The sequence below is a fragment of the Meleagris gallopavo genome, chromosome 14 (assembly GCF_905368555.1).
Source record: "Meleagris gallopavo chromosome 14, MGAL_WU_HG_1.1, whole genome shotgun sequence".
Taxonomy (NCBI): Eukaryota; Metazoa; Chordata; class Aves; order Galliformes; family Phasianidae; genus Meleagris; species Meleagris gallopavo.
Window position 1 is genome coordinate 13,877,059 of NC_139417.1, and position 15,846 is coordinate 13,892,904.

A 15,846-nucleotide genomic window follows, 5' to 3' on the forward strand; every position below is an offset into this window, starting at 1 on the left:
GTTCAAAGCCATTCCTCCTTGTCCTATCACTATCAGACCATGTAAAAAATTGTCCACCTCCTGCTTGTAAGCTCCTTTCAAGAACTGCAAGGCCACAATAACATCTCCCTAAAGCCTTCTCCAAGCTAAACAAGCCCAGCTCCCTCAACCTATCTTCACAGGAGAGATGCTCCAGCCCTCTGATCATCTTTGTGGCCCTCCTTTGGACTTGCTCCAACAGCCCCACATCCTACTTGTGCTGGGGGCCCAAGGCCTGGACACAGTACTCCAGATGGGGCCTCAGGAGGGCAGAGCAGAGAGGGACAACCATCTCCCTCACCCTCTGCCACCCCTCTGTTGATGCAGTCCAGGGTACTGCCGGCTTTCTGGTCTGCAAACACACAGTGCTGGCTCACGTGTGGCTTTTTATCCGTGAGGACCCCCAAGTCCATCTCTGCAGGGCTGCTCTTAATGAGTTCTTCTCCCAGTCTGTAGTCCTATCTGGAATGGCCTCGACTCAAGGGCAACACCTTGCTCTTGGCCTTGTTAAACCTCACTAGTGCCTGTTTGATAAGTGCCTGTCTAGAAGAAGAGAGTGGTCAGAATGAAACGCAGCCACCCCTGCAAGGGCAGAATACCATGTTTGATGCTGCATGAGCGTAGTATCTCCTGACTCTGAAGAAATGGGTTTGGGAGGAGGAGACGAAGTGGAATGGGTAAGAAAAAATCATGTTTTTTTCTTTAAAAAAAAAAAAAAAAAAATCTCAATTTTATTTCTCACTAGCGAAGACCAATAATTAAAACTTTCCAGCTATCAGCATGCTCATTCTGTAATGAGGATCAGAATAATCCTTGATTGCCAAAAAGAAGTTAATCAGTTGAGTCGTTACTGCTTTTAGTGATGGCTCAATTCCACCATCAGAAGACATATTTCCTTCTACTTGCTCCCTTTCTGCATCAGAAAACAGCACCTTTGAGGGGATCCCTGGCTGCTCTTCCAAGAGCAAACCCCAGGAAGGGGTCCAGCCCACATAGGGAATGGCCACGGGTGGCATTTCTCATTCCGCTTTACGGGACTCAATGCTGAACAAAACCCAGGAGACAAACACCTACTAAGTCTCAGCCTCTAATTAAACTATTAATTACACAAATTAGGGCAAGCTCGTGACTTTTAATTAAACATCCCCACTTGCCTCCTTGAGCTGCAGCACTACAACCCGTATCTCGCTGGAGGCGCGGTGCCAAACCCCAAGACTTACCGAACGTCGTCCCCGCCTCCGGTCTGCTCACCGACGAGACGATGACAAAACCGAAGCCCTCGTTCTCACCACGGCGGATTTCCACATCGTAGGGCTGGACCACGGCGCTGACCACGCCGCTGCCGCCTCCGCCACCGCTGCCGATGCCGCTGGTGCTGCCGCTGCCCGAGCTGACAGTGTTGAGGGAGTTCTGGCTGCCTTGTGGCGTTCGCTTCTCCTCTGTCAGCGAGGCCGGCTGGTTGCTGCTGTGGTGGGAAGAGGCTGGGGATGGGACTTCATTTTCTGCCTTGGGGACTGGGGAAGAAAAAAAACCAAGAGTGGTTGAGCAAGCTGTGCTGTTCAGTGCTTGACTGCTGAGAGAAGGAATTAAAAAAGGACAGCACCTGCTTTAATCGAACAATCACAGCCAGAACAACCAGGGGTTCTGTCGTCCATCTCCTTTCCCTGTGCAGCCAAAGCCTTCCACTGCCATAACCAGATCAATTCAGTGCACGCATGGATGCTCTGTGCCATTTCAGCTTGGATTACATTAAGTCGAAGCTGTCCCTTTAGATACCATATCCCCACTCCAGTTACATATGTCATGGAATCACAGAATCATAGAATGATTAAAGTTGGAAAGACCACTAAGATGAGCCTGTCCAACTGTCAATACATGCATGACCATTCGAGACCACGTTCCTCTGTGCCACATCTACCCTTTACTTGAACACCTCCAGGGATGGTGTCTCCACTTCCTCCCTGGACAGCCTGTTTCAGTGTATTACCACTCCTTTTGAGAAGAAATTTTTCCTAATATCCAACCTGAACCTCTCCTGGCACAACACATGGCCATTCTCTCTTTTCCTATCACCATTAGCTGGAAGAATATACTGGCCACCACCCCATCACAATCTCCTTTCAGGCAGTTGTAGAGAACAATAACATCTCCCCTGAGCCTCCTCTTCTCCAAACTGACCCATCTCATTTCCCTCAGACGCTCCCCATAAGACTTGTGCTCCAGACCCTTTACCAGTGTTGTAGCCTTTCTATGTGCACAAGCCATGGAGATACAGAGTCAGAACAAACGTGTATCACTCAACACCTGTCTACTTTTTTTTTAGCTGGATAGCACTGATTGTTTTTAATTAACATGATCTTGATTACAAATAACTACCACACTATAGCAAAATAATTTGTGAACTAAGCTTTTCTGGATGGAAGAACAAGCAATTTTCATCTGTACAGTTTGGCACAGTTGGGGGGAACCTTTAAACATTATTAACATTAATATTAAACAAGTATTTAACAGCAAGTGAAGTTGGTATTAGTTTAAAATCTAATCAGCTACCACAAGGCTTGAAGAAATCTCAAAAAATCTCTTAGTCCATACTGCTGAGGCCTGGGCCAGCTATACTTACTGTCAGTCTTGACAGATGTTTGTCTAATCTGCTGTTAAATATCTCCCCAGGCAATCTATTGGTTGTAATATCTAACTTAAATCTTCCCTGCTGCAACATAAGGCTATTATTTCTGGTTTTATCTCGCAGGCATATGGAGAACATATTATTCTCTCCCTCTTTGCGGCAGCCTCTTATAGTCTCAGGGAGTTTAACACCTCCTCCCCCTTCTCTGCTTTAGGCTAAACAATCCCAATTTGTTCAATATTTCCTTGCAGACCATGTTTTCAAAAGCTTTCCTTATTCTCCCTGGTCCTCTGGACTCGCTCCAGTTGGGTCCTTTCCAACTCAAACATATCTTTCTTGAAGTGCCGGACCATGTTGCAGCTGAGACATCATCTGCTGGGAAAGCAGGAGAGTTCCCCACTGCTTACATTCCAGCACAATGTTGTTTTTTACCTGAGCCAACCTCAGGTTAGAACAGTGGCCCATGACAATTTCCACTTCTGATTACCCAGCCAGATCTCCACAGTCCAATTCTGCAGCTGAGAGCAGCATATTGCACCTCTCTCTATGGAATGCCTGACTCCGTTAGCCAGGTTGCTTGTTGTTTCTCCAGTTTGTCTGGTAAATCAAAACTAAGTTGAAAATCTTAAAAGCAACAGCAACAACAAAATCGATGCCAAACAAAATCCAAACTGTAAACTCATGATCCAAAGGAAAACAAACTTTATAATATTCCCGAGAGTACAGGATAGCACTTACATACTCAAAGTATGTATTAAACACACAATATTCTACATATTAAGAATATATTCTACATATTAATATATTCTACATATTATGAGTGCATAAACGTTCCCCCTGTATGGATCTCAGGCCCTGGAGTACCCATTTAGGTGAACACTTTTTCTAGTGAAATGTAAATGAGAGGAGCAGCAAGAGGACCAAAATTCAGGAAAGTTATGCTGGAATTTGAAAGCCTGCAAATATAAGGTGAAAAAAGGGATACTGAATAATTTATCCTACAGTAAGTGTCCAGATTTGAAATGATACAGAAATAGCTCTGCACAATCCCCTGAATGAAATAGCAAGGGTTTATATCGGAATCTTTCATGTATCTAAATCTTTCATAATTTCCAGCCTGGAAGCTGTAAAACTAGATATAAAATCCATGCACAAAGACAATACCAAAATTCAGCTGGCCCTCTCTTCCTCTCAACCCCTATCTCCTACAACTTCTCTCTCTTTGTCAGGAATGACATACACTCCTATGATGTAGGCTATCAGAGCAAGGATATAATTCAGCATTTAACCCACAATGGGAAGAAGAAAAGAAATAGGAAGCAAACAATTATTTAATATTGTGCGAAAGGCACTCAGTCCTGGATAAGAATAAAGACTTTTTTTAGAGGTACTGCTCCACTCCTGGCCTCCATTGTGGGTCTAATTTTCAACCTGTTGTATTAATATTCTTGAAGCTTGAAGTACATCACTGCCTGTTTTTCTGCATAAGCCTGAACTTGAGAACTATGTATTTAACAGATGTAACATAAAGGATATATTGTGACCGAACACTTCCCCATTTAAACAGAAACATTTACGAAGACTATAAACACAAGTGAAATGGAGACAGGAACAAAATATCTGATACCTATTTGACTAAGAACAAAAAAGACAAAAGGCTAAAAACAGCCACGAGAATAACAGCACGCTTCCTGAGCTTTCCCAGCATTACAAAGAGGAGCTTTTGTTCTTTAAACCGTTTGCTGAACAGATGGAGTGTGGCAAGAAAATCCATCCCACTGATGGACACTGCAGCCTACCTGTGTAAACTACTTTGCGCCTGACGGTCAGATTGACGTGACCTTGCTTGGCCGCCTGTTGCATAAGCTGGACAACAAGCTGGTGTGATTTCCCAACCACAGGCGTCCCATCCACACAGATCAGCTCATCGCCTGACCTCAGGCGGCCGTCAGCATCAGCAGCACCCAACGGTACAATGTGACCGATGTAAATCTGACAAGATGGCACAAAGAGGAAGAAAGAAAGAATGATAAAATGAGAACCATAAACGCTCACTAGCCAGGTTAAAGGAAGGGGTACACTAATGTAGAGGGAACCAGAAATTGTTGATAACTGGTTAGGATTGTTGCTAGTGTGGAAAACAGCCCCATGTTCAACTGCAACCAGGATGCTGACATCTTTTTGCTGTAGGCAGTCCAGTCGCTCTACTGACAGACAGCCTTGGGAAATGTGTTCAACAGGACAGTGACCAGTGGTACAAGCACTGAGACTCCTGTCAGGGAGCTGAGATTGAGTTATCCTTCCAGGTGCCTCCAGGGTTTACAAGTTCAGTACCACTGGCCTTTCCACCAGTTTGCTTTGAGTTGCTCTGGTATGAGAGGGATTAATGGAAACTACTTGTAAACCCTGCCCAGGACATCTTTTCCTCAATGTCCAATCGATTTCAGAGCTATTGGTCTATTTATCAAAAGAAAAAAAAAAAAAAAAAAAAAAGAATATCAAAGGAAGTCAAACTCGTTTCAGATACGAGGATTTGAGTTAGTTTGTTTTTTGAGGAGGACAGTAGAGAGGAGTTGTGAGATATATTAAATCATAGCCCACTGCTTATTTTAACAAGGATGCCACAGTGCAGCTCAGCACATTTGTCTGTGCTACTGCTGTGATTCTGGAAGACAAGGGGAATTAAAACAAGCCTACTTCTAGATGTACTCACAGGTTCTCCAGGCTCATTTCCACCCAGAATCCTAAATCCAAAACCGGTTTCCTTTCTCCATAGAAAGATATCCTGCTCTTGGTAATCTGGAACTGAAGGAAAGAAAGAAAGATATTAGTTATAATAAAAAAAACAAAACTATATACCCATATCAGGACTACGCTGATGTGCATGTAGAAGAATCTGCTGCACAATTTTAATCATTAAATGAGGTGGTCTTGAACTTTCAGACATAATTAAGAACAACATCTATAGGTTAAAGTAGTAAAGGATTATTACTTAAATCACTATGAAAAATTATCCCATGGTTTCTGCTTTCTGGTTGTTTAATTGTGATTTTATCACTGTACTTTTTCCTTCCATCGATATTAGCACCATTACCCAGTGCAAAAGCCTCTTCCAAACCATCAATACGTGTGTGTACAACACAGAATCACTCTGCCAGAAACAATACAGCTGCCTCCTCTTTCACTGGAGACAAAAGAGCCGCTTCTACTGACTTCTACTGTTTAATTAACTTTCACAAGCATAGTTTGCTATCTGTCTGCTGACACTGGTTTAAATAATGGCAGGACAGATCCCCGACTGGTGTAAACCAGAAGGGTTCCTCTGGAAACAGTGCAGCTCTCCAGACTTCCACATGCTTGTGTATGGGTTTTATAAAACCACTGAAGAGACAAAACCAGCTGGAAACATGAAGAAAGACCAGCCTTACCTACTCATTAGTATGGAACACCAGTGAGTTTTTACAATGAATATTACATACAACGAAGCACTAACCTTGACGTGCAGTTGAACAGAAATGTTTCATATTAACTTATTCATGGCTGCTTTCATCCCTTTTTTAAAATGCAAAATTAATTGCTAACATTAAATCATATCAGAAGACAAGTTCAGGTTCATTTAATATTTATTAGTGGGTATCTATAACATTGACTAATTTTGTAACAATCCCCTCCCAAAATTTATAGTTAATTATCAAAAAGGCTATTCCTTTACAAGTCTGCTGCCTATGGCTTTACTAAAGAAAGCAAAGTGTATCAGCCAGAAAGATAATTTCAGAAATGCAGCTCTATCTATCAGCAGACAAAGGATTTGTTTTCCACTAACACTGGGGAGTGCCCAATAGGGTCCTAACTGCATTTTACACCACTAGTGCCTGCTGGTTTGGGTTTGGTCTTCTGGTGCTTTTCATTGTTAAGGCTTTTGGCTGGCTCTGATGGTCTCTCTTCAAAGACTTATCACCGGGTTTAAAAGACAGGAACTTAAGTCCTGGAGGCACTGCAAATTGCAAGAACAGGTGGGTGCTCAGGCACATATCTGGTTTCACATTTTTATTCAAACTGGTTCATAGCCATTGGTGTTACATAAAATATTTTCACATTTTAGGTATTTTCAGCTATAAACCAAGCTTGAGACCACTGCACGTTCCCTTGCTGAACCACAGGCTAATTTCTGCTCACCTACAATTACAGAACAACCAGGTGAGGAGCACACTGGAAGCCTTTGCTGTGCATCAGTTTGGCTAAAGGCAGCTTGCCATCGCAGGGACAACCCGACAGCAGAACTCAGACAATGAATTAATTGCTGTTTGTCACTGCCTTCAGTGAGTGGGAGCGTGAAGAGCAGACACACTGGGAAGTGCCTCTCCAGCACTTTGCAGGCTTTTTTGGCAAAGGCTGGCCCCAACCAATTAATAGCACAGGTTGGATCTGTCAGAGGCAAAATGGCTTCTGCAGAGAGCTGCAGCGTGGGCCTGTTTTCTCGGCCTCTCTCAACACCTTCCCATTTGTCATCTCTCCAGCCTTGCTGAGCGGTGCCGTATGCTCCCAGTTTGGCACCATGAGCCAATTAGCGGCCGCAGGGAACAGCGGCACGCCGAGGGGTGGTGGTAGGGCCAACAAAACGCACGTCTACACCCAAAGCAGCAAGTTCATTCACAGGCTGCTCCTTCTGCTGGAAGGATTGCAGGAAGGTGAAACACAGACACAGCAAACACACAGACAACACACAGAATGAATACAAACCCAACAAAACTCCTTTTACCACTTTTTGCTCCAGCTCTGCAGTAGGCGATGCACTGTGATACATCCCATCCACCTCTGTGCTGCCACATGGCTGACTGGGGCTGTGCTGGAGAATCACATCAGCAGCACTTCATCACAGAATCATAGAGTTGTTTAAGTTGAAAGGGACCGCTAAGGCCACCCGGTCCAACTCCCCTGCAGTGAACAGGGACACCGAGAACTCCATCAGGTGCTCAGAGCCCATCCAGCCTGACCCTAGGTGTCTCCAGGGATGGCGCATCCACCTTGCCCAGTGCTCCACCTTCCCTATTTAAAGGGGAAATTTCATGGTGGTGCTCAACTCTTAGGCTTATAATAAACAAAAAAGAGGTCTCCAGGAGAAATTAATAACAACTTAGCACCTTGACATGATATAAACATGTACACAGCCCAAAGGGGTAAAATTTGCCAGTCTTGTCCTAAACCAGACTGCTTGGAGAGCCTTACAAATGTGGTAAGAAGCGTTGTGTTGGGGCTAGAAGAAAGGATGGAAGGTGTGAGTGCTGCAGCCCAGAGGGCAGGTTCAGGATGGAAACAGAAAGGTGACATCCCCACCACCATCAGCCAGTATGCAGCCAAGCAAGTGCCTTGCACCTCCATGGCCAACCTTCCACACTGCCCTGGTGATGAAGGGCCCCACCACAGAGCAGCAATGAGACCAGAACAAAACACCATGGGACACAGATACATTCCCGGCACAGTCTTACATTCTCCAAAACTCGTGGAATTGATTTCTCTCTCTCTCTCACCCTTGCTCAGTCCAGTTGCAGGCGAAGGTGACATAGCTGTAATATTAATTTTACAGTTTTGCAAAGCTTAATGTATCTGCTTTCTTGTTAGTTCAATTCATTAATTTTGACTGTATGGATCATGTTAGGCTTGCATGCACATAATTGCTAAGGTTACAGCTCTATGGATAATTACATACCAACTTCTACATCTACTTATACATGTCTGTGTACACGTGGATACATTATACACATACATATGAATCTGTACATTTATGCATATGCATGCAGGCATATTTGAGACTCATTGTTTTGTCCTTAAAAATACTTTTCTGCCAAACAAAAATCAACATCACGACACAGCAAGTTTTCCAAATGGAAATCTCTTTCTCTAAAGTTAAAGGCAATTCTAAATGCATGGTGATGAACAATGAAATTAGTGTTTAATTAGGGGTGATTTTAACTAAACTTCTCCTATATAAAGTTTAGCAATTATCACGCTACTTATAAAAAACATTCTGTTTGATATCAGCTTCAAGAAAGGATGGATTCAGAAATATCAGTATGAGCTTGCTTTAGTCACTAGCTCATTGGAGGCAGCAACACTTCCAGTGACTCACATCTTGGCAGCATGCAAGAGTTTTAAGGCCCAGATTCAGTAAAGTACATAAGGACACACTTGAAGTTACAAATGGATAGTCTCACTGGAGCTGCTGGAGAGTTTCAGTGCTGAAAATACCTGTGATTTTGCCATAAATTCCATGAGATTCCTCATTCGCAGGAGAGCCCCACTTTCTAAACTATCCTACTGCACAAAAATTAGGCCTCTCCTAACCAGACATCCTCCACATCCATGTTCTCAAGTGCACAGCTCTGTGTGCCGTCCCCCATTCACTCAACAGAAGAGCAAGGGCCCTTCACTATTGCCTTTAAGTCAGCCTGACCAGAAGGTGGCTGCAATTTCCTGCGAGCATTTCCTTTCTCTATATTGAAGTTAGAAAGTATCAAATGTTTGGTACCACTATGCAAATATTTTTTAATTCTATGTACTTGCTAGCAAGTGAATGCTACACACTGAGGTCATGCCTTGTTTGTATTATTTTAATTAGATCTGGGGAGAGAAAATCCTACCAAATAAATCACGTGCCTGAAAATAAAATTCTAATATTAAAGATAAATTAGAATATTTTAAAAGCTGTAACAATTATCCATAGTGTTCTGCTTTGCTTTTAATTAAATGCTTAAGCCCTTCAAAGGGATTCATTAACACATCTGCAATTCAGATTAATTCGTTTTGTCACTGCTGTTTTGACAGATGGCCATATGTAGGATATGGTATTTTGCAAAGCAATCAGGCCACATGAGAAAAATTTGACAACAGATTGTGTTAATCTTTGAGGAAGTTTAATAATACGTTGAAAAATAAAAAGCATATTATAAAAATATATTTTCAATAAAACAGTGCAAGATTTCAGAACTGCAGCTCTCTTGTAAACTATTCAATTACTGTTTGTCTCACTGAGTGCTCTTCACACGTATCATTCCTGGGTCTTGGAACTGCTCCACGTTTTAAGCCTTGAGGGCTCGTCCTTCTCTCTGATTCATGAGCACAGCTCCCATGGGCAGCAGCGAGTCACCCATCGAGAGGAGCTCAGGCAGCTGAAACTTTGCACCAGCAAAGACTGCATTTGTTCCCACCACCGAAAGACCTGTTTTCAAATTCACTCACCACAAGGCTGGCTATTCTTGAAAGCCTTAATCCTGCAAGCATTGCAACTCACGGCCATACTGCAGCAGAGCATTTGAGCTCAGTCTTAGCCTTAAAGCATCCAAGTCCCTTTCGGTTTACAGCTTAAAATTAAGCTTTGTTGGACAGCAGCCTGAGCCCTGAGCACTTTGGAGGGCTGATCCCCCCACTTAGGGGAGCAGCGTGTGAAGGACCTTAAGGTTGCAGTTCAATTTTGCTGCAGTTCAGCCAGAGCCTGGGCACAGTCGTGGAGCCATCACTTAGCTTCTCATTATTAATTCTATTAACTTTTCTATTTTCCTTCTTCCCTTTATCTTTTTTCTTTCTTTTTTTTTTTCCTAGGCAATGTCTGCAAGTTCTCCTTCACAGAATCTGAATGCTTCCTGATATTAAGATGCATTGGGAAAATGGAAAAATACACGGTTTTACAAAACTATGGGTTATTCACCACTTTTCAACTAAATTCTGCCAACATCTTCAGTGAGACAAGCCAGATAAGTCAAATACAGATCTCTTCTATTAAACAGTGATTCAAAAAGAAGTCAAAGAAATGAAGAATGCACTTTACCAATCCTGAAAAATTATGTGGTTGCCTGTGTGCTTCCCATGTCCATACCATTAACATTAATAACAGAGGGAGGCACTCCCAGTCAAAAAGACAATAGGTGCTCATTAGAGATTCAGAACTTTTTAGAAATATTCTGGAGAAAATGTATTCACATGTTGAATTAAGCCTCTTTATATTATTATTTTTAGATGGAAAAAAAATTCTGGCTGAGTTGTGGCTAATGAGTTCATCTTCTTATGTAAACTGCACTCGAAAAACTGCACTATGTTCTCTTTAGACTCAAATGGGACTAAATAAAACATTGATGATGATGATCTAATGCTCTGAAATTCTCTCTTCTCTACCTTCGTCATGTATTTCGACACAGGATTGTTTCTGTTTCTCGGTACATTTGTTGGGGATTCAAAACGGCCTCTTGAAAGACCACTGTATTAGGCCTTTCATGCTTGTTGAAAATGCAAGGCAGTGAATCAACAGGCAGCAAGCTCTACATTGGTCAGCAAGGAGAGCCAACCTGGACTCATCCAAAGCTCCAGACAAAGGATGCATCAGCCAATCTCAGCACTGGCACAATGGTGGCATCCTCCTGCTATGCAACAGATGCTTTTTATCAGAAGAATTCAGAAATTCACACCTATCACCCAAATCAGGAGACATTAAGGGAGAAGAGACGCCAACCTCAGCCTCAGAGCCAACAGGAACAGGTCCTCAAGCAATGAACTATGACTGCCCCACCAGAAGGCAAAGGAGGAACTGGGTTTGAACTGAACTGCAGCTGGGTGAAAACACAAAGAACCACAAAGGTGGAGGAGACAGTGAAGCTGGAGGCCCAGGGAATGGTTTCTCCCAGAAACAGTTTGTGGTGCTCCCTACAAGCGATTGCTGGCAAGTGAGTCTCCATGAGATAATTCACTTTTTTTCACAGAGCAGCCAGTATTTGTCCACTTTTCATGCAGATTGGATACAGGGAAGAAAACATGGTGGTTCATCCCAAGCTTCTCAGAACGAGGAGGCGCAGGGTTTCAGCTGTGAACCACAATCTCCACTAAGGAGACTGAGGAGTGGGGCGAAAGGTAAGGGCTTGCGAGGGGCTGGAGAAAGAGTTGACCCCTAATCAATAAATGAAACCACCAGTAATATTTTGCAATCAGACGACAGTAAGAAATACAGTGCGTCTATCAGCGTCGTTCACGTAGGCTACTGCCTTACTGGTTTCCTTCACCCTCCATTTGATGCAGCAAAGCATCAGCACAAGGTGAGAGCATAGGCTAATCCCCAGGGAACAGGTTCCACTTCAGCTTAGAGGCTAAAACACATTAGCTCTCAGATGTTCCTAGTGGCATGTGCAAGGAGATACGATATCGTTGCACTTCTGACATTCTCATAAAGAAGAAATGGATGTATGAAACCAATAAATCTTCAAATATGCTTTCCTGGTAAGGAAATAGCAACAGGACAAAATTCTGGTAGCAAAGCATAGATGTCCAAACAGGTAGGTCTCATCTGGAAGAAAGGCAGGAGATATGAACTGAAGCAAAAGAGGAGGACTGACCTCACTACATGGAGACGCTGGCCATGGAAAGATGCAAGAGGGAAGCTGCAAGGGTAGAGCAGATCCAGCACAGCAAAAGGTTGAAGCAGAGAGGATTGTGGCAGAGGGACAGATGGGTGTGGAAACCAGCAGGTCAAGAGATGAGGAACAGATTCTGGAAAGGCTCTGCTCACAAACAAGGACAAAACCTCTACAAGATACTGGCAGCCATTGAGGGAAGAGAAATTTAGTACATGGTGTTGCAAGAGGACACTGAAGGTGACAGCTTGAATGTGCCTTTCAGGATTTCTCTGCCTCAGCCTCAGGATTTTGTCGGGAAAGACAGGCAGGAGTTAATGCTGCTAAGCTTATACTAATGACTAATTAGTGTGAGTTAAACTGTTAATTAGAAATTAGCGAAGTAGCTGCAGGGGTTCAGAGGCAATGCCTGTAGAGTGCCTATGGGAATGCGAGCTGAGCAAGGGTGATGCTGGTGCCATGAGATGGACTCAGCCATCTAGGCAGGACTAAGAGGGGCTCTGCCCACAGCTCTGTGGGGCTGAAACCCTATCCCTATTCCTTCTGCGCATTTTCAACATTTCAATGAGACACGCATGCAAGTTCAGTCCCAGCACTTCTCTGTAGACCAGCAAAGCCAGCCCAAGAGTCTTTGTAGTCATGAGTGCACCTAATCCCTAGAGAGGGAAAGCAAGCAAAGCACAGAAGCTAAGACACCTACAAACTACATGGCTGAGATACTCAGTATGAAGAGATGCATCTTCAGCCAAGAAACCATGACTCATCGTTTAATTTTCCCAGGACATAAGATCTAGAAGTGATTCATTTGGTCAGAAAAAAAACAGTTCTACCATTTTTCATTCTGGGGTAGTGTTCATTTCAGATCATTTCTACCAATTTCCAGTTAGCAGAATCAAAGTAAACTCTTACAGTACCAAGACTTTGAATCTGTCTTAACAGTAACTGCAGAAACTATTGCCCTTGGAACCTAAAACTCTTTAACTATTTCTTTAAGAATTTGTTGCAGATTTGATTATCTTCAGCAGTGCAATTAAAGCAAAGCCAGAATGTTTATTTTGTTTGCAGAGAAGAAACTGATTGAAACCTGATTTATAGCCTTGGAGAAGAGTCAAAGTCCTTCTGAACTATTAGCCAAGTATGCAGATTATTAATTGCCATAAAAGCCACTTACAATATGCATTTGATATCTGCATTGTTAACAGCGCCTGCTTTGGTCAAAGTAAAATAGCTTAGCTGGATTTTCTCCTCCTTAGAGTGAGACCGGAAAGCATCTGATACGTATTTCAGCAAACGAAATACTTCCCTTCCTCACTGAAATTCCTTTGCATATCAGTCAATGAGCCTTAACCTCAAAAAAGAATTAAAGATCTGACTAATAAACTTGGAAATTTTCCTTCAGCTTAATTTACAAGCAAGAAAAAGAAAAAAAAAAAGGAAAATAAAAAAAGCAGTCTCTCATTTTAATGGGATACTTGGTATTAAGCTTTGGTCTAAGCACCTCTCTCTGGAGGTGATCGAAGTTCATTCCTCACCAGAAATGAAAATGCCCCTCTAGCAGGCAGATATCGCTGGCAGATAGATTAACACCCCGAAGCCTTCTATTTGCAATACAGATCTAAAAGACGCAGCTCTTCGCAAAGAAAATACAAAGAGCGCAGCTGCCGTAGCCGTAGCCTTAGCAACCACACCTGTTTTATACTCACGTCGGCTTTCATACATGCTCCTGGACTGGGCCCAGATTTTGAACGGATCTGGCTTTTTCTGCCCAGAAGCGTCGGGTTGGTCGGCAGCCGGCGGCTCGGCGGCGGGGTATTCGGGCAGCACCTGTGTGCTGTGAGCCGGGGACGCGGTGTGCCCGCTGCGGTGGCTGGAGACGCTGTGCTGAGAACTGTTTTGGCTGTCTTTCCTTTCAAGTGGTTGCTGTAAGGAAGAAAGCGAGCGGAGAGAGAGAGAGAACAGACGGTTATTGGTCTTTGAGTGGGTGTTTTCCATCAATTTTTCTCCTTTCTTTGATCAGGCTTTCTGCGTGCACGTAAGTAAATATATAAATCACAGTTTTGCTGCCACCGGTTAATGCTGGGTACAATTAAATTCCCCAGTGACACATTTTGATAGACTGACAGAAAGAGATATGCAAAACAAAGTCGTTTATCATAAAAAAACACGCAGTTCTCCATCTTGCACATGAACCAAACCTCAATCTCATTCTAGGTTACAAGTTTCAGCGCACTTATGTCTTCCTACGTAAGTCAGAAAAACTCAACCACCTTCTACTTGGATCACATTAAAGTCTGACTTGAGCCTGCAAGTAAACAGAAATACAACCAAATTTCACTGTGAGAACTTGAGCAGCTTTTTGCAAAAGATCCAGGCACAGTCCTTACTACGAGAAACACTTCCCTAGCAGCCCCCACGCTGCAAGTGGGTTAACAGCACAGTGCCAATTTCGTGTCTCTGCTCCCCAGAGCATCCAGAAGATTACAGCAGACCTTCACAAACATGAAAAGTCTACTTTCGCTTTGATTTCTTTGTTTTAATTGAGCACATTAAGAGAGGAGAAAATACGTGCGTATTTATTGAAGCTTATTGAAAAGCAGTACCTCAAGAGCTCTGTCTGCTCAATATTTTGCTAAGCAGGGTACGTAATTCTGAAATTTGCAACAGTGTGCTCAAATGAAACACAGATCACATTTGCATTGCAGAGAAAGACATATAGCTCAGTGGGCTGGTGATGGGCTGGCGGTTGGACTAGGTGACTTCAGTGGTCTTTTCCAACCTTAATGATTCTATGATTTGTACGACTCAGTATGCAGCAAAGTCCTTCCCCATAAAAAGCTCCCCAAAGGCTTTTCAATGGAGATGACCTTGGCACCAAGGCTGAGTCCCACCTCCCACCTGCTCCAGCACAGGGAACCGGAGTGTTGCTCTTAGAGCACCCACGACTTCCTGGTCAAAAGGGGTCAACCAGAAAAAATAAAATCTCCTGCTGACTGAAAACACTGCAACAGAAGTCTCAGCTTTGAGAGATGCTGCCATAGCAAACCTAGATGGCACAGGGAGCAGAGCAGAGCAGGATGGGGGGCTGAGTGCACATGGGTGTGGAGACTCATTCCTTTGCTCCCTATGCAAAACCTCAGGTGGCCAATGCTTCACTACAGTGGGGATAAACTGATTGCCGAGGAGAAAGTCAGCATACCAGCATGCCCTTCTCCGAGTCTTAACAATAATTTTTCTGGTTTTCAAACTTCCCCCCCCCGCAAAAAAAAAAAAAAGCTCCAGCAGCCCAAATGCTTTTGACATTGTAGCCTCACATTCACTTTGCTGTTCCACCACTAGCACTTTTTTAAATGTTATCTCGATTGACTAGAATGTGAAAATGCCTTTGTCCTTTAAAGTAATTTTGAACAAAGCATGCCTGCTGTGATTACTCATCCACAGACTTTCAAATACAAATATCTGAACCAATTTCAAACATTTTTAGTTTTTTAAGTGGTAAAAGAAGCTAATTCACATGCAGCCCTTCAGTCTTCAAATGCAGCAGTTTAAAAGTCTATGCTGTAAACAGTCACTCCTTTGTAATTTTTAAAAAAAGGAACACAAAAACAAACAAACAAACAAATAAAAAAAACCAACCCACATTACAACTCCCAGTCCAGTCATCTGGATTGTTTTGTTTGTTTGGCCAAGCATTCGACAGTAACTAAAAGCATCCTGTGAAATTCCAGGCCAATCTCCCTGGAAATTGCTGGTTCACAGAACCTGGAATATGGGGACTAAGATGGGAAGCTTCATTCAACCACTGTGGAAATC

The 15,846-nt window shown here is 43.1% G+C and overlaps 1 protein-coding gene across 26 annotated transcripts in view; it reads right to left on the minus strand.

Moving 5' to 3' along the window:
- Positions 1-15,846, minus strand: part of MAGI1 (membrane associated guanylate kinase, WW and PDZ domain containing 1) — a 291,554-nt gene that overhangs the window by 17,290 nt on the left and 258,418 nt on the right. For 19 of the 26 annotated variants that reach the window (XM_085236164.1, XM_085236185.1, XM_019620191.3 and 16 more), the window contains 5 exons: positions 13,740-13,956; positions 8,131-8,208; positions 5,358-5,449; positions 4,444-4,636; positions 1,239-1,532 (listed from right to left, as the gene is read on the minus strand). In XM_085236164.1, the coding sequence (XP_085092290.1) occupies positions 1,239-1,532; positions 4,444-4,636; positions 5,358-5,449; positions 8,131-8,208; positions 13,740-13,956 (874 nt within the window). Of the gene's footprint in view, positions 1-1,238; positions 1,533-4,443; positions 4,637-5,357; positions 5,450-8,130; positions 8,209-13,724; positions 13,957-15,846 lie in introns of all 26 variants that reach the window. The other 7 variants (XM_019620193.3, XM_085236169.1, XM_085236177.1 and 4 more) reach the window with 2 other exon arrangements.